This window comes from Odontomachus brunneus, unplaced genomic scaffold (assembly GCF_010583005.1).
Source record: "Odontomachus brunneus isolate Ranch 3 - 2012 unplaced genomic scaffold, Obru_v1 Obru_scaffold_026, whole genome shotgun sequence".
Lineage (NCBI taxonomy): Eukaryota > Metazoa > Arthropoda > Insecta > Hymenoptera > Formicidae > Odontomachus > Odontomachus brunneus.
The window spans coordinates 1800139-1824559 of record NW_022639476.1 but is presented as its reverse complement, the minus strand read 5'-3'; the positions used below and the strand labels follow the sequence as shown (position 1 = coordinate 1824559).

The 24421-nt window shown below is 39.6% G+C and overlaps 3 protein-coding genes across 9 annotated transcripts in view; 1 reads left to right on the top strand and 2 right to left on the bottom strand.

The window, feature by feature from the left end:
* LOC116842700 (kinesin-like protein KIF2A) overlaps positions 1-3856 on the top strand; it is a 50405-nt gene extending 46549 nt beyond the window's left edge. For both annotated transcript variants that reach the window (XM_032812270.1, XM_032812271.1), the window contains one exon: positions 389-3856. In XM_032812270.1, coding sequence (XP_032668161.1) covers positions 389-543 — 155 coding nt within the window. In that variant the 3' untranslated portion in view covers positions 544-3856. The remainder of the gene's footprint in view (positions 1-388) is intronic.
* A 629-nt stretch (positions 3857-4485) lies between these two features.
* Positions 4486-13732, bottom strand: LOC116842704 (protein mothers against dpp). 6 transcript variants are annotated; one of them, XM_032812278.1, is made up of 3 exons: positions 13538-13732; positions 9579-10919; positions 4486-9486 (listed from the first exon to the last, which is right to left on the bottom strand). In XM_032812278.1, the coding sequence occupies exons 2-3, from the start codon at positions 10823-10825 to the stop codon at positions 9327-9329; spliced, it is 1407 nt and encodes a 468-aa protein (XP_032668169.1). In that variant the 5' UTR covers positions 10826-10919; positions 13538-13732; the 3' UTR covers positions 4486-9326. The 6 variants fall into 6 exon arrangements, with proteins under 6 accessions (XP_032668169.1, XP_032668167.1, XP_032668171.1 ...); XM_032812276.1 differs by having other exon boundaries at positions 13034-13731; XM_032812280.1 differs by lacking the exon at positions 13538-13732 and adding an exon at positions 12693-12899.
* Positions 13733-14209: 477 nt separating this feature from the next.
* LOC116842703 (protein adenylyltransferase Fic) lies at positions 14210-17324 on the bottom strand. The gene is made up of 4 exons (XM_032812274.1): positions 17018-17324; positions 16140-16806; positions 15401-15607; positions 14210-15326 (listed from the first exon to the last, which is right to left on the bottom strand). Exons 1-4 carry the CDS (start codon positions 17217-17219, stop codon positions 14969-14971), a joined length of 1434 nt encoding a protein of 477 aa, XP_032668165.1. The 5' UTR covers positions 17220-17324; the 3' UTR covers positions 14210-14968.
* Positions 17325-24421: the final 7097 nt, after the last annotated feature.

Genomic DNA, 24421 nt, shown 5'->3' with positions numbered 1-24421 from the left:
GTAGGTGAGAATAATTTAGATCCAAGTCGCTTCTTCTTCACCGTCGTGTTTCCAGCCAGCCTAACTTTAGATCATCGTTCGATTAACATTGTAATCTCTCCGGACTTCATTGTCATGCTAATAGTTCACAGATCAGGATCAGGACTTACTTGAATGTGTAAACCACATGGCAATGAATACCGGTTGATAGATGTGTATCTAGCCGCTAGTCGCGTTCTAAGGTGATGCTGTAAAGTACAAACACGCACGCGATATCGAATTGAAGCAGAGGTAACAGCTCTGGCGTTCGCTCGTGTCGTCTCGGCGTGTCCGATTTAATCCTTAACTATGCTAAGCCGATGTCTAATCATGCTCTTGGGTTGACGGGTGTGCGTGTTATCTGTTGCAGCGTATGCCCAAAAGTGGGAGCAACTGCTAATACAGCAGCGTGACACTTTGAACAACGCGCTCGACCAAGTGAGCCAGTTCCGCGGGCAGCTTTTGCAGGAGGAGCAAATCAGCCAGAAGATGACCCGAACGCGCAATATTACGCGGTACAATTAGAGGATGATGCTTTTTAAGACGAGCACGCGAAGGAAAGGGAAGAGAAAACAGTATAGAAAAGACACACGAAAAAAAAGTATAACGATTATCTCTCTCACCGGTGAGAAGGCCGCTTCTTCATACTTCTTCTTATTATGTATCGACCGTTGATCGCGAGAACGCGTGAGAGAAGCAGACGCATACACAACACACTAGTAGTGCGCCATATGCGACAGTCATACATTATATATATACACATATATATATATATATATATATATATATATATATATATATATATATAAAAGAAAGAGAGAGAGCACGGAATCTCTTGCCTTCTTCGAAATTGCTACGAGACTATATCGTCATCGACGAGAGATACGCTCTTTCTTGAAAGAGAAAGAGGAAAAACAAACGAGAACGGAAAGAGCTCGCCTCTCGCGCAACTCACCCTTAGCGCGATTCTGTACTATATATAACGATTTTACGTAATGAAATGGAATAAGATGAGAGAGAAAGAGAGATCGGATTTTCGCGAGGAGGTATAATACAGAAACTGGCGTATCTCTTGCGAATTTGTAATTATCTCACCGTTATCTCTCACGACGCGAATAAGCCGAAATGGCCGGGCATAACAAAATAATAAATTCGGGCATCCACCAGAGTGAAATCAAGTGTGAAGTCAAACGTATTGGAGTTTTTTCATATTTTTTTTTTAGTTTTCAAAACCGTAAAAAATTTTAAGTACATAGGTACGTCCGTGAAGATACAGCACACACATAACACGTACACACGCACACACACGCGAGCGCGCATTTTATTTAATTAGCAACAAAGTCTCAGAGTATTTTACATGTTTCATTACGGTTTTGTTACGGTTACATGTTTCTCAAGCGACTTCTCGCGCGTTTTACCACTCATCTCGGGCCGCGTTCCGAGACAACCGCGGAAATTTTAAAGCGTCAAACACACAATGCGTCGATACGTAATCCCGTGTGTACCATTTGTTCGTCTTCGAGATGTAGACTATCACCATCACAGATGATGATGCGTCAAGCTAAGAAATCAGATTAACATTCGTTTTTTTAGGCTATATAGACCGCTAGATGTATTATTACGAGGGACCCAGTGTGTACGATTGGATGAGAGAAACAGAAAAAAGCCTTAGTAGCCGATTTACCAGGAGACATATATATGTATATGTACATATATATGTGTATATATATATATATATATATATATATATATATATATATATGTATGTATGTATGTATGTATGTATAGATATCACGGCGATACTTTGTACACTCATACACACGGACACATGTTCATCGCGAGACATAAATGCATACCATACATACACACATATACATGCGCGTAGTGATCGACATTCGTAAACCAAATAACGACTGATTTCGAGGAAAAAAATGTAACTTTTAGCTCGTAAGAACGAAACTGCACTGCGGCGTTAATCCAGTCTCGATGTTTAAGTTTCTTAGTATTAATATCATCGACGGCATCAAACGGTCCAATTTTCTCTCTTGCGTTATTACACAATATTGAGATTAAAATCTTCATTTGGTTTGTCAACGAATACTCCTGTGTTTTCTTCCTCACTCTGTCTGAATCACCGAGTAATACGTACACTAAGTGGTTTTTTAACGTAAGCGGACACGTCCAACGATATACGTCGACTTTCGTGATGATTAGCAGCTAACTGGGGTAAAGAGTTTCCGATCTTTTGACGCTCTATGGACGTCGCTTTTCTTTTGATAAACGAGATCGCGGGAACTCTACTACGTAAGATAAGAATTAATGAATCTCCACCCTTATCTTGTGTGTGACCTTCGCGTTCTGTAAAGTATATATTACGGCGCGATCGACGGAGAGCTATCCAAAGTTCGTATAAAGAAGACTATCTCGGTGGAAAAATCGTGGAACTCCTTCGACAGATTGTAGGAAGTCGAATTAGCGCGACGGAACGTATCCTAATTAAAAGATAGACTTGTCGCGACACCTTATTATATCTCGGTATTTGTTATAATTTGATATAAGTATTTATCATACCTTGTAATTCGAGCAGGTCAAAGGCTAGTTCGCCTTGCCACGATTCGTCGAAGGACGGTGCGTTGTATCTCGCTGAAAAGACGTGTCGCTGTGTTGATTGTGTGTGGAAATCTGTCACATCGAGATCGCGCTAGATCATAGAGAATTAAGAGGAGCAACGATGAACGCGGTCACATCGCGCGTCCCTCTTCAATACATTTCGTTCCAAACGTAAATCCATTCCTGGGCACCGCAAGATCCTCGTGCGCGAGCTCGCGAATTTAGCAATCATTAACGCGCGTACGCTCGATTTTGTAAACGTATAGTATCGTGTTCTAATTACACTAATCTCACAAACTGAGAGTTACTCGATCTATGAAACTTAGAGATAAACTAGCGGAATAACGAGAATAACGAAGAGAGAGTTAGGAATAATGGAGTATTGACATTTCTGTTGTGTGACGAGAGAGAGGTGTGTACGATTTTTATATAAATATATAAAATATATAAAATACTCATAGAGAAAGAGAGAGAGAGAAAGAGAGCGAGAGAGAAAGAGAGAGATGTTGTAAAGAGACATTGTTTAAAGAAATTACTGTTAAATCAAAAAAAGTAAACTTATAGTTACACCTGTCGCCCGGCGCATTTTAATTTAATTTAATGTATTTATCGAGTATTTATTATAACCCGAGGCTGCGCGATTGTACTACACTTATACCGCTTCGCATGTCGGAAACAGTCGACGTTTTTCCGTTACATATCCGACGACGCAACGTTTCCCGATACCCGCTAAGAAGTGTGTGTGTGTCTCGCTGTTATTATTAACGAACACTTCGGACGTTCTCGTTCTAGCAGCGACTTTTTCGGCGACTGTTGCTATAGCTCAGGCGTCTCAGTAGTTCCGACTCAACGAAACTTTACTATTGGCGGAGCTTTTTTTTAGATCACGCGAGAAGGAAAAGAGAAGAAAAAAAACGTTTCACCGTCTCGAATAATAGTATTTTTTAATAAGTATAGTAGGGTAATAGATGAAGCTTAACGATCGAAAGATGTTAATATACTTCTTATTTTTTTATAATCGAATAATTTATGCGGAAAGAGAGGCGAATCAAACGACGCGTCCCCCTCACCCCCACCCTCCCCCGCCGTCCTTCCTCTGTATGTCGTACTTAGTGGTCGACCTCTGGAACTACTCTAATTCGATGTGCACAGAAAGATTTTCGATACTTACGAGAGATTTCACGTTGTTGCTTTATGAATGAAATAAATCAAATTGAGAAAAAGAAAACGAAATCGAAAGTCAGAATGTCCTTTCCCAACTATCGTTAGCAAAATCTTTGATTTCATATTTTTGTATTGAATTGCAGTAGTAAGGTCTGCACTAATAGTTACTAAAATTCGTCGCAAGTGAGACACTCGGATTTGAATTCAGAGTGAAATGAGAGTCTTTGAATTGAATCGCGCGATTGCAGATATAAATGTCACATGTATCATAATTTGACTGAACAACTTGGATCTAACTCTGAATAAAAATCTGAATATCTTACATGGGGCAAATTTCAAAGGACAACTATTAATGCGAGCCCAAGTGTTCGAAAAAGAGAAATATGCGTGTTACAAAATCAATTGTACAAAATGTTGTTTTTTCTTGCATTCGTCTCGAAATGATCTTCGTGACAGCCGATTGCTTGATATTTACGACATTATTACAAGTATTGTCTCAAACGTAAAGAACTCAAACTAGTTCTTCAATCGAGTGATATGACATATGTGACCTTTATATTTTTAATTAATATTCAAATAAAGAACTGGCATCCTCAACTCCAAATTGACATACACACGCGCACACACAGATCTGAATTAGGATCATCGGCAGAGTGAGAAGGATCATCGAATGTGCGTAATTAGGAGACGATATACAACCATCGCACATGTTTAATCGCACATAGATACAGACAGGTAGGCATTATTTAATTTTTAACTCGTACTCGGTAGCTGCGCAAGACGATTATTACCAGAAATGCATGTGTAAACGGCATTAGGTGTGAGAAGGCAGCGTGTAAGACGTGACCGAGCGTGAGTGCGGGTAATTTTCTATTTTTTTTTCTTTTTTTACTTATTCACGTCGAGAACGAGATACACAGTCGGCCGCGAAATTTTCCTAAGGTTAGTCTCCGGCGTCTGTTGCGAACGCGCTTCTCGTCTCAGGACTGAGAATTCTCTGCCTCATCCTCGTCGTCGTGCGGCGACGATGATCTTTCACTGTCGCAGGACGTTCGACCGACGTCGGGACGTGTTTAAATAATTCAATGTTTTCGTGGAGCGCCTCGTGCATTTTTACAGCACAAGTTGCTCCAACCGGTGGGCCATCTATTTCTGCTAGTTTTCCCGACAAGACTCGGTTCCTTACCATAATAACATATGTCACATACATACAGCACAAGTCACGTATTGTCCTACCATCTCGTCGTTACACATTGTTACACTATATATATGTATATTACGATTAAAGTATCGTCCTCTGTACATAAAATGTCTTTTCTTTTTCTCTCGTGTTTTCCTTTTTAATCGTATAAAGAAAGAGGGAAGAAAGAAGAAGAGAGGGAGAAAGGAACGTGCGGCAAGAAAATGAGAGAATGTACTACACGCCGTGCGCTTGGCAGCTAATTAATTCCGTTTCATAGTTTTACGATAGTGCTATGTCCTACAAAACGATATCGTTCTCTCGCAAGAGGTGGCTGTACAGATTAGAGACGCTCGTGTGTCTACGTCGTCCTCGTCGTCGCTGATAGTTCCGAATACGATGCAGTCACACGAGCAAATGTACTGAGAAACCGTGCAAGGGCAGAAAAAATTCGCGGTTATCTTTTCTAATGGTATATAACGTGGAATGGATTCCGAAGGCGTGTCTCTCTCTTACACGACTAACAAGATTTATTTATATATATATATATATATATATATATATATACACATACATATATATATATAATATTATATATATTTATATAATATTTATAATATTATATATAATATTTATAATATATATATATATATTTATTATATATATAATTTATATATATATTATATATATACATATATATATATATGTATTATGCATGTATGTATATATATATGTACATGTACTGTATATATATATATATGTACAGTCACTGACGCGTGGAATATCGCGAGCCCGTTTTCAAATCGCACCTTCACACTTCAATCGGTTGTCTATTTATTCTTCATGGCCCGTACATTAATAGACGACTTTTGTGCAAAAGAAACCGAGCGCTTCTACATCGGATAACTGATAAACGCATTTCTAAAGTCGTTTACAGAGAGAAGAGAATGTTCTCCGTTTTAGAAGTAATCCAAAACGGGGACGGTGTGAGTCCCTGAGTCCATTTAACAAGTTGGATTTGATTAAATTTAACATTTAACTGTTAATAGATAAAAAAATATTAATAATCATTAATATCACAAGAAAGATATTAATGCATGTTACATTTTACGTACTTTAACGTATGTATATATAATGATCGTTGTTTCTTACAATATGATAATTTATATTTGTAAAAGAATAAGAGTATAGCAGATGAGAAACAAGTAACATATCCAGTATTGGCTGACTGTTGTTTCCACGTTATTGCGGAGGCGCTCGATTCCTTTTTATATAAATATCTCCAAGGCACGTGAATTTCTGACGTGGCCTTATACACGTCACACGATCGCACCGAGTGCAATCGTCATCTCAGATAAATAAAACTCAATATCAGGCGGCCACATGCGACGCTGAAGCGTGACTATACGTTTACTACAATGCGACGCTACAGAGTTTAGACATACAGTTTTGCATTTATTTTACAAGTGGACAATTCTTAGGGATTCTGATACATTTTTCTTTTTATCTATTTTCCTCTGTTGTGTATTCTGACACAACGTATCCATCCATCCAACCTTGCTGCTACATGTTTCGGAAACTGCATATAATATATCATAATTCTTATACAGTTACACAATATAAAAGGCTTTCAAGGCACAAACTCGGGCGGCACGCAATCAAATCCGGTGCTCCGCTAATCTTCGCGAGCGTCAAATTTGAGGGGCGAATTATCGCGGATAATGCCACACTTCGTGGTAGGAAGTATACGCCTCTCAGTTATCAAAGACTCTGCTCAGGCTCTGAAGGATTAGGCGAGAAGTTTGCAAACGGGCTTCGCGAATAATCCGTGAGATGATTCGGTTAGCGAAAAAAACGAGGACTGGTGAGAACGCGAAATACAAGCTGTAAGTATAATCTTGCATTAATGAGAAACTATTCATACACGTGCGTCTTATAGTAAAGCATCGTGCTCGCTTCAACGGCGACAAGCTCAACGTGTGTGCCGAAAAGATCTCGCAACTCCACTCTAATCGTTTCTAACCGCCACCGTCGTTCGACGGTTGTGCGAACGACGTGGATTGTGACACGGCATGATAGCTACTAACGTGAGACTTCTAATATTCGTGTATCTACACCCGAATAGTGAAAATGCCTCAGGGCATCGAATTGGATCGCACTCCGCGAGTAAAGGAGCCAAAATTCGTGAGAAGACTCGTGAGGAATAGACATAGAACGCATCCTTTAACGATGCTCGTTCTTTGTTTCGCAATACGATACAGATCGAGCGGTTCCTTCGTGCAGAATCTGATCCAATGTAATTAATGTATCATTGTATCGAACAGTAAATTTTCTTAGCTCTAGGACGGGCTAAAACGTATCTTACAATGTTTTTTTTTTTATACCCTTCTTGTGGTCGTCGATTATTGTCCCCATCACTCGTACAATTAGCGCAACGATTGCACCACGTTGTGCAATATGGAATTAAGGTAACATTTTTCGTCGACGTTCGCGTCCGTGCTATACAATATCCTGTTTGATCGCGACGTCTAAATCGATCTTCCGTCGCGAATTCCCAAGTTTCTCCGACCGAGATCGCAAGTTACGACACCTTATTCTATCATACTTTCTTTCGTTTATATCACACTTAATCGCGTAATTATTAGCCAAATATCTTAGTCCCCTAGTATTGTTTACTTTCTTTTGTTTTGCTCATTTTTCCTATTTCATCACGAAATCTCGTAATTTGCAAAATACCTTGCTCCTCTCGTACTTTTACTCGTTTTATCCATTTATGCGACAGATCGCATATCTGCCAAATTGAACAGCAAAAAATCACAGCTAGGCACATCGGCAAACAAGTGACAGCAAACGGCAGTGAAAAAAGATGGTATTGTCTAGATAATTAGGCACTGTTAATATATATCTCACGGCTAAGACACTCAAAGACATCGATGTACTTTTCGGATTACATGATCTCAGACTTTGGGAACGTGCTTAGATACAATGAAAAAATCGTAAACTCTGATAAAATATCACAGTGCATAAATTAAAGATATTATGCGAATATTCCGTTCCTTTTGGCACTCTTTTTCGTATCGCAGGAAAGTAAAGAACGTAACTTTAAAATCATGTTCAATCGATCGGTGAACGTAAATTTTAGCCGAACAATGCATGATGAACTTACTAATACATGATTTTCTTTCCTAGTCTATGCGTAAACGCGCATGACAATCGCGTACAGAATATGTACAGCGCGCGTGAAACTCAAGTGTACACTCGCAACACATGAAAATGATACTTATCTAAACGTGTACTCTTTCGATCGAGTTCTGCTCACAGGGATCGGTATAATACGGGCGATTTGGTGCGTGACACAATATAATCGAGAATACAATGCAATATAGTCCTACAGAGATGGAGAAAGCCATGAGTCACGTAAATCCCTTTACGGATCGGTGAATTTAACGTTTTCAATATATCATCGGACGCAGTTAACTTTCGGTAGTCAACGTGAGATCAGCGTCCAATGTCTTACATTGAAATATAAACGCGTCGTCGTTTCTCAATAAAGCTCTGCGCTTACACTGTGAGTTCTTTCTAGAATTTCAAGATCTAGAGCTAAACGTATTTTAAAGCGCACACGTAACTTAAGAGACATAATTATTAGATTAAACTCGATCGAGAAGACATAGAATATATATACATATTTTTATATGTATCCACATATATATACATATATATATTCTTTCTCGTCCTGTAATTCGGAGAATTTACTCTCTTTGTCAAAAAGCTGTATTCGTTATACATACATATATATATTTTTTTTACCGTCGTACAATAAATCTTAAAATCGTCTAGTTAACGGATTTGTGGTACAACACTGTATGTGTGATAAATACCTCCACAATAAGTCTCCATATAAAATAAAGTATTACGACTGATGCATAGATTTGAAAAATATTTTTTTTTACATATACCATTATTACATATATCATTCTATGTAATAATTCTTTCCCTATGTAACAGCCGAAGAGTTTGACAACATCTAAATGTATAGTCTGTGATCACGATAATTCCCAGAGATCGCGTTAAACATTTCGTGCAACTTCTCGCAATTCCTCATATTTTCTTGGAATATTACATCGTTTTTTTTGTTACCATCTTATTCTCACAAGATTTGATTTCAATGTCGATAAAATACATGGAGTAACTCACAGACAGAACTCTGTGTAGTGTGTATGACTGAACAAGCCCGTGCACAGTCTGCATAGCTTTTGCATCTGCGACTTTATGACCAGTTTCATTAAACCGAATGCATCTAATTGTCCTTTCTTAACGAACCGTAGCGTTCTGTGACACGTGCGCGTATTACTTATGACACAGAACTTATGGCATTATGAGGCGAGCCCATCTGCGTTAACACTTTGTCTAACCATTGTAAAGGTCCGTGTAAATGTGCTTCGATCCAGCAAGGTGTAGACGTAACATCCTGCCGATGATACTCAGCACCCCATCCTTTCACAAAAGACATTCTGCAAATAAGAGGAGCGTATAATCCGAGCACACGTATAATCCGAGTTGCAATCTCGCGGGATTCGGTTGAATCATGCGCAAATTTAATTACCTAATCGTGCACATCTTCGTCAGCTCGTAGACAGCCTCGAAACCATGATTCACGCTTTGCGAGAGAAGTTGGGCAAACTCCTGATTGTTGAATATCTTCAACGAGCATCCGGGTGGAATTTTGCAAACTGTGCTAGGATGAAAACCGTGATGATGATTACAGTTCCTAGATTGTACGAATATGGCCGAGTCGGACAGGCACTCGGCGTAGACCTCTCCCCCGACGTAGTAGAGATGCACTCCCTTCCCTATGTGTCGCCTCGTATTCTCTATCGTGGAATTACGATTTACGTTGGACAATTGTCCTAGACAGAAACGGTCGGAGTTGTTGCTGGGGTTTGTGAAGCCGTCAACGATCACGGAGTGCGATTGACAATGAAACACCTCGCCCACTCGGCAATTCAGCTCGTAGTAGGCGATCGAGGCCCAATAAAGAGGTTCTTGGTAACACACGGGAGCCACCTCGGTGGGTGCGCTCGTATCCATCGGTACAGAGTCTGACGGCGGTGACTGGCCGGTCTGCGAGCCATCCTCGGGAGGAGAGTAGGCCGGTGGTGGCGTCTCAGGCAGGCCGTTTGTGCCGTACGGGCTCTGCGGATTCGGCAGTGTCGTACTGCCTGGACTTGGCACGGAACCGACGGAGGACATGGGAGACGTTGGATTCACACCGCCGGACGAGGTGGCGTTGAAGCCGCTCGACGAGTAGGACACGTTGTGCGGCATTGTGGGTTCCGCCAGTTGTTGGAACGGTAGCAGAGAGTGACCTGGTGCATACTCCGAGTGTCTAGGGACCAATACAGGCGGCAGCACCGGACTCTCCACCCTCTTGTAGTGATAGGGGTTGATGCAGACTTCCTTCTGCTTGGCGGAGAACGGGAATTGACACAGCTCGAGCGGCTTCAATTCGTGGTGTGACTGCAGATCCGGCCATCTCCATACCCTGCAGTAGATCACGTGTGGCAAACCCTTTCGGTGGGATACTTGTAATCTACCGTCCAAGCTTCTAGGTATAGTCACGCATTTGCTCGGTGTGCCCGGACAGCTGAGTGCGCGTTCCAATTCCTCGATTGCACCTTTGCGCTTCTTCAATTTCTTCACCAGCGAGTCCACTGCCTTCTCGGCCCACTTCTCCTCCTCGTCGCCTTGTTTCCAGCCAAGCAACTTCTTCACAGCAGGGCTTGTGAACGAGAACAGACTGTTTAATGAAGACATTGGTCCTGAACTTGTAGCTCCCTCCTCATCATCCATATTTCAAGAGCTGAGGTTGATTATAAGTGACAGGAATTCATAATATCCTCAACTGCGTCGATGAGAGATGATCTTTCTTGTCAGAACGCACAATCTGAAATTACACAGGCGATATTTATTCTTTGGTCAAATCTTAAAAGGGAAAATTGCTTTTTCATTAATTTTAGAGAATTACTGAAGTTCCAAAGTAATAAAAGACTAATAAGAGTTCAACACTACACAATACCTATGTGAATTTTGATATCCAAAATATATATCTTCATGATGAACAAATAGGAAACAAGGTTAAAATAAAAATATATATTTTCATACAGATATACATAAAATATATTATAATAAAAGTTTCTTATTTTTTCTATTAAATATTATAATTCTTGGATATTGTATTGATGTATTTGAGGTATAGGATAAGAAATACTTAGGATAAGAAGTAAAAGGTAAAAGGAAAGAAGTAAGATAAGAAATAATTAGAATAAGTGATGAAAAGGAAAAAAAAGAAGTAGGTGTAGGAAAAAATGTAAAATAAAGTTAAGGTAAAAACTAAGAACTTCCTGATATTGTAAGCTGAAGTAAAATAAAGAGGACTATTGATGTATTTGAATGTCTTGCCTGTGAATTTTACATGTTTATGTGTAAGGAGATATCATACTTGAAAACTTCATAGATAGAATATTGACTTCTTATTTTTCTGTAAAGCTTACATCATATTGCATATAATTACAAATGCTTTTACACAACGGAAACTTCACATATGTAATAACAAAGTAGAGCATTATTCAATAATCATATGATGAAAATGATGATAAATTTTTAAGTCGACATTTCAAGCTGTTAATGTAAACATTTGCCTGATAAAAAGATTCTGCAGCTTACACATATCGAAGGTGTGTTTGCTCTGTTCAGGAGAATTTCAAAGAACATTTCAATTTGTGTCTTTACAACTAAATTTAGAACTTTAAAAATATACAAAAAGTTTGCAGAGAGAGAAATTTTTATATATGCACGATTATGTTTCCCACTAAATATGGCAAAATAAAACAGCACATATTTACATAAAGAGTCTGTTTTCTATTGCTGAACTGGCTGCATTAGTTCTCTTTCATCTTTCTTCCACCAAATTTTATCTGTATATCTGTTTCTTTTTAAGTTCCAAAAATTATACACTATTTCAGCAATAGAAAATAGACCCAAGATCTATCTGTGCATGAAACGAATAATTTGAAATTAATGACGGTTGCTTCTACGTTATCGGCACTTTTGGAGTTCGTCCTTCACTTTAATAGTAATTTGGAGTTCGTCCTTCACCATAATAGTATAAAAATAAATAGTCCACCGGGAAAAATGTACATCCATGTCGGAATGTGGGTTACTCGCTTTATGCTATTCAATTTCAAACATGAGGACAATTTAAAAAAAACCATTTTTGACCATTTATCTTCACTAACAATAGAATTTCACTAACAATAGAATTTGAGGAAAGTTCTCAACATGTTTTCTGACGTGTATTGACACTGTAGCAAGATTGGACAAAGCGTGATTCGAGACGCATCGTTCGCCGAATTTTTGCGATGCTATTTTTACAGGAATACTCGAGTTTTGGCACGTCTCCTCCCACCACTCACTGGACAAAGAACAAAATCCCATAGGTACAGGGACAAGCAAACAATTGCATCTCCCGTGGCGAGAATTTTCCCGCGCATTAACGACCCGAGCATGTCGAGTCACTTTCTTTTTCTGATAAATCACACAGATCCTTGAAAATTTTCGGAAGACCGTCGATTTTAACGAGGCGCGACGCTATAAACCAAAAACAAACTTCGTCGACGTTTTTAACGACACAGACACGGAGTTCACGCTGATTAATCACCGATGCCACTGGTACGATGGACTCGTTCACACGTCGCACGCGCGAAGTGCCGCAAAGTGCAGCGAAATTTTCGAGCCCCGTCCGCCTCGCTCGGGGCGGCCCAACGGAATCGAATGTGTTACGTCGTTGTGTCGAGGTTAATTATGCTACGGGGCAGGCGCTCTCGTCGGCACCGTTGCGACGACGAGCCAGCTCGTCGGCCGCGGCGGAAAAAAAAAACACGACGCGCACCGGAAGCGCACAGCAGTGGCACACAGCTACACCCTTCCTCGAATCGACGACCACCGTCAGGCGCCTCGCCGCCGATACGCGCTTTCATTACGGGGTATTCGTTCACTTACGCGCGACTCCCTGGCGATTCAGCATTGTTTTTACCACGGCCTCTCCCACTCCAGCGCCTATCGCCCTCGACGCCACGCTCTCGCCATTACGATCTCTCTCTCTCGGCCAGGCAAAAAGCGCCCGCGGGGTTATCGATTGCGCTGTTCGACTGGCACAGCGCGCGCGGGGTGTTCCGCGCTCGTGAACGGAACGGCGATTCCGGCGACGATCCGCCCCGAGGTCGGTTTCACAAAGCGCGCCGCCGTCCCTCGCTGCTGGCGCCGCTGTGAGCGATCTTTCTCTCGCCCGGACCACTGTACTATTCCGTTCGTTCGGCCGTCAGCCGACGACCCTCGACTACGTCAATGACGATGACGATGACGACGACGACGACAGCGGCGAACCGAGGACGAGAAACGAGGCGATGGCCTTTACCGAACGACCATCTCGCTCCTTACGAACGATGCACTCCACGAACGACGACACGCACTCCGCGTGGAACACGGCTTTTCTACGGGACGTACCTCCAAGATCGACTTGTCAACGAGCGAGCGAGATTCTCAGGGCGCTTACGTTCTCCTCGCGTGCGCCACTACGGCGAGTGTTTACTCGGCGGTCTTACGCTGCACAATGCGACTGTATGTGCCTTTTACACACGGAAGTTACTAGGAATCGCTAGGGCTCCGTCGCGAATGTCTCGACTGGTTCGCTTGTTCTCGGCAAACGTGGACCAATCGCACGCCGCAGCGCTTTACGAATTGCAATTCGCACAGCGGGTGCAGGGGAGCAGGTGCATCTCACATAAGAAACAGGTGCACACGATTGGTGCATGTCGCCCTTCGACCAATGAGATGTGAGCGCTACGTGAGCGATGCGTACTCGCTGTACAGACCAATCAGATTTAACGTACGAAATATGAATGCGCCAGTGACATACTCGAACACAATATTGCATTAAGAATATTGTCACTGCTTTTAATTAATCATGTAAAAGAAGATCGATATTTATATAATGTTGCATGAACAAATGTTATGCTTCTGCTTTGAATTAATATTATGAAAGGAAATTATAATATACTTATGTAAATGCGCAAAAAAATGTTATTGCTTTAAATTAATATTATGAAAGAAAATTAATACTTATATGCTGCATAAAAATTATGTTACTACTTTGAACTAATATTAAGAAAGACTGCCTTCTCACATATATGATTCATCATTTACTCTGCATTCATTACGCATACATACTTATAAAATATTATAAATTAATTTAGTACATCACACACGCACAATGGAAGATTTATATTTACATGGGCACGCGATAAAATTAATTGGCAGCTTTTAAGTGTAATAACAGATTCACATAAATCACAAGTAACAAGCAGATATGTTTAAAATTCTGACTTGACTGATAGACTTGAATATCGCACAACGATTTGATTTCAACGGCTTAAGACTCCTGGCCGCGGTTATCTTGATTTATGACGCCAGGGAAACAAGAAAATACACGCTAAAAATTCTTGTTATATGCGTAGAAATAAAGAGGTGTATCCATAAAATGATATATGCTATTGATCAAGTAAATGTGTAAAATAATCCAACGTATCACGTTAATTTTTTAATTTATTGATTATTAGAGAAAAAGTGTTTGGACTATTTTGCAGATGTATCCGATCGATTGCAAAAGTCATTTTATGGTCATATTTTTTTATTCTGCAACAATTTTTATCGGATATTTTTTCACCTCTGATGTCATCAGTCGAAAGTTCCGCAGTCAGGAGTTTTAAATAATTTCCAGATTTTTGCGATTGTATATAGTATAGCATATACAACTGTTTTGGAACTTTCATTCAAGAGATAACAAGTATTAATAAATAAAATAACACGAGACATGTATAAGGCGAACATTCTTTGGTCTCAAAAATACTTCAGATCTTGGCTGAGCGCCAATTGTTCTCAATCGTTTTCGAGCATATCATTTTCATCCTCCAGAATTATCGTATTATGCCTCTCCATAAACAGAGTCTCTTGACTCAAAGCGGGAACCTGTCGAGAGAATTCGCTGGTCGCCCACAGGAACAAGTCCAGCGTCTGCTCCGTGCATTCCGCTATGAATCTTACAAACGGTTTTATGTCTCCTGTGTTTGCTATTTGCAAGTTCTCGTAGTACTTGTGGCGGTGTTGCTTGTGGATGATAACGGGTGGATATCCAGCTTGCATGAGAATCATGTTCATGAGCAAGCGGGACGTTCTGCCGTTACCGTCGGCAAATGGATGTATATGTACTAGCTTGTAGTGCGCGACAGCTGCGTATCTACAAAGAACATTTCCCTGATAAATATCTCGGAGAAAAATATCAGTAGAAAAGAAGATAAGAGATCCACTCACTTAACTGGATGCAACCTGATAGCTTGCTCGCTATTCAACCACATCCCAAACTCCTCCATCAAGTAGTGTATGTCTCCTGGGCCCGGAGGTATGTGGCCACCGACGTATACTTGAGTCCTACGAAAATGACCGCCTTCAACAGGATCTACGTGACCCAACACACGCCTGTGTATCTCCAATATATCCTTTATTGAAATTGAACCCACTCTGAAATAATGAAATGTAATTATACACGAGAGTAATTATGTATGTAAGTCATCATAAATGTGTTTTAACACACTGCGGAGTCATTTTATCGTTAACTGTGTTCAGTAGCTAAATATTAAATTTAGGACTTCTTATTTTCCTTTTAATATTTAAACATTCTATAAGATGAATAGAAAAATATTTATAGAATATCTTTAATATTTTTAATATCACTCTAATATTATCGCTGCAACACTCGTAATTTATTCGTAACGTGTCAAGATTGAAATAGATTCCCGGCCCAGCTTATGATGTGTTGTGATTTGTTTTCTCTAATTTCTTCCAAAGTATTTTCTTACAAATTGTTTCTAAAATCCTTGATTGAATTTATATTATATATTAATACAAAAAATATTCCAATAAAAAGTTCAAATATACTTGAGTATTGAGAAGAGGAGATGCCGAATTGTACATAATGTGATTGTCGTGAAATAAATATTTTTGTATTGTACTTTTATATTGTCTTTGAAATTATTGTGTTATGGAAATTTACCTATTGACCAAAGTTGCATTGATGTATTTCATGGCAGCGTCCAGTCCAAGAATTTCATTATGCTCATCAATACTTTTCCCAGCAACTGCAGTACGTGTTTCTACTATAGCCCTAGTCTGTGCTAGATTCATGGTATTTCCCTCAATCCCGACTGTGTGATAAATATGTTGGAAGTAAGCTTCCTTCTTGGCGCGTATCAATGCAGCATTGTGATCAGGTATTGTGGACAATGTGTTCCTCTTTTCATCGATGCGTCTGAGCATCCTCCTATCAAGTTCCTCAACTACTCGAGCTGTCCTTTGGCTATTTATTAAAGCACTTTCATGGTTTGGCTCATAAGTTAAAGCACGTACATAAAATTCATTAGCTTTGATCACATTGTTCTGAGTATGTTCCAGAAATTCTCCATAATGATTTAGAACATCTGGGTGATGTGGTGCCAATGCCATTGCATGTTGAAACAATTTTATAGCTTTTTTTTGCTTGCCAGATGATTTCATCTCTATAGCTAAATGCAAGGATGTCAGTGCCTCTGTTGTTGATGTCTCTGTATTCTGAACTTGCAGCTTATCGAGTTCTGTGTTGCCCAATGCAACACTAAAGGTGTATTCCTTGTTTGATATACCACCTGAAGGAAGCGGTATAAATACATGGCGAAACTCTTGCTCTGGAAAGAATAATGGAGATAATGAATATTCTTAATCCTGGTCGCATGCAGACAAATTTAGAATACAAGAACATCACAGGAAATTGTATCTCTTTTGCGAAATGCCACAGAAAATGATACTTTTATTTTTGCTCATGACATAACGGAACAAAAATGATAGGCATAATGTATGTTGAGAGAACTAGGGCGATCAATGTTAAATTTTACATACTTGAAAAATCAGTAGACAAGTTAAACAGATACTGCAACAGTAGTGTGCCAATAATAGCAACTGCGACCCCGGAGATGAAGACAAGGGACACAAGGCGATTTGGTGTCATAGCGTCGTCTGTCGCATCCTTCCGCTTAGCATTCACGTGAGAGGTTTTTGTGCAGTGCATAATATAATACTCGTACGCGCACGCCGGTGACATCTTTCCTCACAACGACTCTTCTGGGATACACTTTCATCAGCGGACTCTGACATGTTTAACGATCATATGGAGATGCAACGCGTTCACATGACGTAGAGCGCCTCTGACGGTAGCGGTGTCGTCATCACTGTACGTCAATGTGGTTCTTTCTGATTGGTCGATTTGTGTGATATCCTTCGCGCGTATTCTCCGTTTTTCTCTCTCCGTTATTCTCTCTCTCTCTTTCTCGCTCGTCCACTCAACTAAAGTTTTCTATAGAAAGTCTAAACTAAAAACGATATACTTAGGTCCATATTCTGAACCCTCTTTTATCGATAAAAGTGCCTTAAATGTAGCTTCTCAGACAATCAGATGGCTCCTAAGCCTCTTTTAGAGGCACTTTTATAGATAAAAGAGGATTCAAAATATGAGTCTTAGTAATTATGATATACTATTCTAAAATTTATGTTTCATATACTGACAATTTATTCCTCGAGTTTTTGTTCATAAATCTTTACAGTATTTTGTTATATATTTGCAAGATTCTCTCTTAAAATATGACTGAATTTTGACACTTTTACCCTTAACGTCCGTTGCATACTGAACCTCTCTTTAGAAATAAGAGATCTCATTGGATCTCGTGCATCGTGTCTAGTGTGCAACGCATGTTAAGTATAAAAGTGCCAAAGGTGCAAGCAGTGTGAATAAACCTAAGATATCGTTAGATAGTCAAAAGTGAACATCTCGCTGTCGGGATTGTTAAGTACGTACAGCAATAGTTGTTCACCGGATTGTGATTATTCGAAGCTCGAATATGGAGCTTCGCATTTTGCAGCCAGTAAAGGAGTCTCGTATACAAATCATCGTCATTGGGAAACCAACGACGTAACCGTAAGTTCTGTACACTTTTAATAGCAGTCATAAATATCCCGAGTACCAGAGCGATCTCGAGTATTCTGCGCATACGCAAATTTGAAAATTAAACGAAGCCCTCTGATTGGTCAGCCGCTTCACTGTAGCGCGTCGGTACTTCGAGAAACTCAATTGTCGCGATATTCATGTAATTCTGGATGGCCACGGTGAAACGCTCGGCATCGAGAAGTCTCTCTGGAATTCTCGTGATTTAGACTCGTCCAAGGTGAGTCTCGCGCGCGCATCATTTCCAGGAGTGTCGAAAGTAAATCTCGCGCGTGTGCGTCGCGAGTTCGTCGAATAACCATCGGAAATGAATACTCGCTGTCGAAATTGTCAGGTACGTAACGTCGTTCATCAGGTTGTGGCTATTCGGAGCTCGACCGCGGGCTTCGCGTTTTGGAGTCACTGAAAAAGTCTCCTACATGAATCATTATCGTCGGGAATGTCGATCGTAAGTTTTATGCATTTTTATGGCAAAGTCCTAAATATTCCAGATATCAGAGCTATCTCAAATATTCTGCGCATACGCGAATTCGAAAGTTAAACGGAGCGTTCTGACTGGTGTCGCGTCATTGTAGCGCGTCGGTACTGCGAGAAACTCAATCATCGCGATTTTCATGTCAGAGAGAAGCATGAGAGCGGCACCAGCCTGATTTCAATGGCCAGAGCTAGACGCATATTCGAGACGCCATCTAACAAAGTGTGCCTTTACTATCGTTCGTTAAGCGCATTTTCGCGGTGGTAACGATAAAATGCGCCTGGTTCGTACCCGTTGTACTACCATACAATGATAGTAAGTTAGAAAAGGACAGATGTCCAATCGCTCTATTCTTGTCTCACCACTGATAAGAGGACCGCACGACGTAGGCACGAAGCGAGCTAGCGACGATAAACTCTAGACTCCACAAAGGCTAGGTAAACGGACTGTCGTAATATTCGCTCGTGGCGCTTGGAGGGCGCGCGGCCGGGCCATGTAAACACGCGTACGCGAGCACGTGCTCGAGCATCACGCCATAACACTTTCAACCGTCGAGACGAGTATATCGGGAGCTGCCGCGTTATTTTCTAAATTATTTCACGCCGATTTTTAATATCACATTTTAACTTTCCCATAATTAAGGTGATAATTGAGACGCGCAGTTTTCACGCGAGCAGGTGCTGCGGGTTTTATCGTGACAAGTAATTACCGCGTTTTATTTACTTTTTTACTTGTTAGATAGAGAAACGTCGCGATCAAGTTACTCAATGCCGATCAAATATTATCAGCATCAATTTATTCGAGTATTATTACTTCTTTATTTGGTTATTATTTAATTATTGCTATTATGCATTGAAAAGTAACTCGGGCGTGCCGTTATGATTTCTTTACCTCGTTTTTGTTCAGTTATTATCGCCGTTGCCCAATTATTATTATTCGTTGTTATTACCGATTATTCGATCATCGTTATTCAGTTAATATTCATTCGCGGATATTATCACATGATTGTGGAGCAGATATTATTATCACTACTATTTAATATTCAAGTATTATTACTTCTTTATTCGGTTCTTATTTCATTTTTTTGGTTATTATTTAACTATTGCTATTACGCGTAGGAAAACAACTCGGGCGTGCCGTTACGATTTTTTATCTTGTCTTTGTTCAGTTATTATCGCCGTTACCCAGTTATTGTTATTTATTGTTATTACCGATCATTTAATCATCGTTATTCAGTTATTATCCTTTTTCGGATATTATCGTACGATTGTCGATCAGGTATTATTATCACTACCATTTATTATTCGAATATTATTACTTTTTTACAATAATTATAATAATATCTGATCGACAATTGTATGATAATAGCCGCGGATAATAAGGGAATAATAATGATCGAATAATCGGTAATAACAATGAATAACAATAACTAGGCAACGACGATAATAACTGAACAAAGACGAGATAAAAGAATTATCGTAACGGCATGCCCGAGTTGCTTTCCTATGCGTAATAGCAATAATTAAATAATAACCAAATAAATTAAATAATCGAATAAAGAAGTAATAATATTCGAATATTTTAAATAGTAGTGATAATAATATCTGGTCGACAATCGTGTGATAATATCCGCGAGTAGATAATAACAGAATAACGATGATCGAATCGGTAATAACAATACCTGGGTAACGGCTCTAACAAAAACTTTAGGCTCCACAAAGGCTAAATAAACCGACCCGTTCGGGCGCTGACTGAGCGGCGCTGAGCGGCGGAAGGAGGGGAGCGGTGCTGGGCGGCGGGAGGAGGGGAGCGGCGCTGGGCGGCGGAGGGGAGGGGAGCCCACGGCCCGTCATATACACGCGTGCGCGAGCACATGCTTGAGCATAACGCTGTTAGCCGTCGAGGCGAGCGTATCGCCGTAGTTGCCGCGTTATTTTCTAAATTATTTTGCACCAGTTTTTAATACCGTATTTTGATTTTGCCACAATTAAGACAATAATTAACACGAATTGAAACGCGTACTTCTCAGGTGAGCAAGTGTTGTGGGCTTTACCGCAGCGGGTAATTATCGCGTTTCATTTATTTTTTACTTGTTAGATAGAGAAACGTCGCGATCGAGTTCCTCAATTCCGATCAAATATTATCAACATCCATTTATTATTCGAGTATTATTATTTCTCTATTCGTTTGTCATTTAACTATTTTTATTACGTATTGAGAAGCAACTCGAGCGTGCTGTTACGACAATTTCCTTACCTCGTCTTGCTGTTGTGTGTAATTAATTGATACTGTATTTAATTGATACTACTAGACATTATTATACGGTTGTCGATCAGACATTATTATCATTATCTATTAATTAATCGAGTATTATTACTTCTTTATTCGGCTATCGTTTAATTATTTTTTATTGCGCATTGGGAAGGAACTTGAACGTGTCGTTACGACAATTTCTTTTCACCGTCTTGATGTCGCGTATAACTATTTGATACTAATTTATTAAATTACTAACTGATACTAAATTAAATTAAATTTCTGTCACAGAGATCTATTAGAGAAGATGCAGTCACGCAGTTCTAGGGGATGCGATGCCTGGGAGATGCCGCGCCGGAGGATTCGGCTCGGGTCTGGCTGAGTCGGCTCGAAGGTGAGCTTCATTGATTTATATTCGTGATTAGAAATCTGAATATTTTTTGTCAAAACTGAACATTTTCTTGCTTTAAATCGAGTTCCTTAATGTCTCCATTGTTATATAACTAATTAATACTAAATTAAATTTGCTTTCTGTTTCAGAGACGAGCACTCGACTCTAAGGGGATGCTGCGCTGGAGGATCCTGCTCGGACGTGGCAGAGTTGGCGCGAAGGTGAGTTTCACTGATTTAAATTCGTATCAAGATCAATTTGGAATCAAGTTCCTTAATGCCTCCATTGTCATATGTAATACTAAATTAAATGTGCTTTCTGTTGCAGAGACGAAGCAGACGACTAGCCGACTCTTAGGGGCTGCTGCGCCGGAGGATCCGGCTCGAGCCAAGCGGGGTTAGTTCGAAGGTTAGTTTCCCTAATTAGCATTTGTAATTATAAATCCAATAAGATTGATAATTCTCTTGCTTGAAATCAAGATAATTTGAATCGAATCAAAGATCGCGTTAAATCGTAATTACATGCGGGGAGAATTTTTTCCTGAGTAACATCACCACTTGAAAAATGCTGATTTGTTCTAATTAAAACATTTATTTGAAACGTTGAGAAGAAAAAATGTGGAATATTCTAAGTGTGAATGCATTCCGAAAAATTCTCCCAGCGTGAAAAATATCGCGTGTTTATTTTTTTTAATATTGCAAACTTCTTTACTCAAACCAATATCAATGTACGAATCTAATCGACGAAACATTTTTCTGTTCCAGAAACGAAAGCAGAACGTGGCTGCCCTGATCGGCGAGTCGGTAAGTCAAACAAGAAAAAAAATTGGTAACAGAAAGACAAAAAGTCTTTCCATGTAATGCATGTTTATTAATCAATGCGATTTACTTTGTTGTGGTGTAGTGTACGTATGTGCCGTCCAATAAAGCATACTGTTCGAAACAATTGAAAGATCGCTTTTACAAATAATAATATTGCATAATAATGCATTTTTATAAATTTGGTAAATTTTCAAATATTTTTCTCTCAATGTATATTTATTTATTTATTGTTTAACTACTTAGATTAATGATTGGTCAATGACTTTTATTGAAGAAAATTTTGATTAATTAAACCGTAACACTATCTTGCAGATGCCATTAAAGTATCGAATATACGCTCTGAATTCAAAATTTTGTAAAATTATTTAGTTTTATTGAATGCGATCTTCCAAGTATCTCGATCAGTGCACCAACGCACAGAGATTGCGTCACAGAAAATGCGCATTCACATCATCCGTCTCGATAGATTTTTCGCCGGTCATTAATTTTCTCAGTTTTCTCTCTTGCGTGAGCTTGCATCGCGATTGTATTTCGTAAAGTACAGAGTTCGTTATTAAATAAAATTCAATATCGTGCGGCGTTTGTGTGAAGTAATCTAACATGATTACTTAAACTACTCGCGAAATTAATTTCACGATCGTCGGAAAATTTTCCGTTTCAATTTTTCGCTTAGAATTTCCTAACGTGGAACGATAGATAATACTAGCAAGCATTGATATCTTGCGAAAAACGCGATGTATACAAATCATATGCGAGCAGTTGTTTGTTTATTTACGTGGTGCGCAACGAGTTCCATCGAACAAAACAGGCACCTCATATAGGCGATAATATTTTTTTTCGCGTGAATTTTGAATAGAATCTTTATCTCTATCGTCGCAATTTTCATAGTTCTCGAAAATTTTCATAGTTTTCATTCACGCTCGCGTTTGCGATTATATGTTTTGATAGATTTGCGAATTTAACCGGTTCGTATTTGCGGAAGAGTCGAAAGCGAACTTCGCAGAAATACTGCGGAACTGTTATCCGCAAAAGCATTGCGGAATTGTCTTCGTACAAATATTGCGAAGCTGTTATCTGCAAAAATATTGCGGAATTGTCTTCTCAAAAGTATTGCGGAGCTGTTATCCGCAAAAATATTGCGGAGCTATATTGCAGCCTACTACACTGCACCATCGAAACGTTACATTAGGGATACTCCGTGTCGTACGTGAGAATCTCGCACAGATTACTGCGCCTACATGTCGAAGAATTTCGCGAGATCGGCCTTAGATTCGCGTCGCGTGTTCCCTTCGCTGGCGGGTTTCGTTTTCTTCGTAAGGGATTCGCGTGTGTATCAAAGCGATATACTACAACTCGATCGGACCGTTGCTGAATTCGTCGCACATACTCGTCGTTTATCCGAAAGGTCCGACATTTCTTCGAAGACGCAATTTACGATATTTCATACACAATTCGCAACTCGGAGTGTATTCCCCAGGAGAGACGGGCTTTTTCGTGAAACCTCCGTTAGATTACCGTGGTCGGGAGTGAATTACAGGCGACGTGGGACGCGAGGACCATTGCAGTGTCAGATGTAACGACAGGGTGGCTGGTGGACCCTGGACACTGTGGGACAACGCGCAATGGTGAGCGCTCAATTTAGACGCTCATAGTAGATACAAAGCGTCACTTTACGTAGATTGCATGCACGTAGACGTAAATCGCATTGGGTCCGACGGGAAGTAAAGTAAGAATTGGAATTTGCAATTCGCCGGAGTTACGTAAGAATGATCCAACCAAAGAATTTAGCTTTGAGATTTTCGCAATAGTTCGAGTCAAGCATTTCCATTTCCTTAAGAGTACTGACTAGCTCAATCCTTAGAAAAATGTGCAAAAAGATGCGACTGGTAAAAAATAAAAAAAACTGATTCTTAATTCATTTCAAACATCTGTAAGACTTGGATTTTATTGTTTGGATTAAAAAAATGTGAATGAAGTATCCATTCATAAAAGCTTATAATTTTTTTAATTGAAGCATTTTTGCATAACAATGGCCAATTGAAATTTTGACTCGGCAGACTTCCTTCTCGGATTATTTCTTGATGATATATTAAACTGATATATTTCAACATATCATATTTATATGCTTTGTATATGTTATATATGCTTTTTTTATGCTCTATATATGTACCCAATGTATGCTCTATATACTATTTGATATACTATTATATATTATTTATATATACTAGTTGATTAATATACTTTATAACTTGTTATGTCGTATTATATACGACATAATATCTCTTCGGAGATATTTTCTTATGCATACGCGTTTGTTGTTGACAAGACAACAAATTAATTTTCGACAAATTAAAGACAACATATT

Excerpts from the sequence above, each read along its gene's own strand:
- LOC116842704 (XM_032812278.1), bottom strand. The coding sequence starts at position 10,825 with ATGGATGATGAGGAGGGAGCTACAAGTTCAGGACCAATGTCTTCATTA. Across the intron at positions 9,487-9,578 it reads ACGAAGATGTGCACGATTAG|AATGTCTTTTGTGAAAGGAT; the intron begins GTAATTAAATTT and ends TCTTATTTGCAG.
- LOC116842703 (XM_032812274.1), bottom strand. The coding sequence starts at position 17,219 with ATGTCACCGGCGTGCGCGTACGAGTATTATATTATGCACTGCACAAAA. Across the intron at positions 16,807-17,017 it reads CTTGTCTACTGATTTTTCAA|AGCAAGAGTTTCGCCATGTA; the intron begins GTATGTAAAATT and ends TATTCTTTCCAG. Across the intron at positions 15,608-16,139 it reads AATGCAACTTTGGTCAATAG|AGTGGGTTCAATTTCAATAA; the intron begins GTAAATTTCCAT and ends TCATTATTTCAG.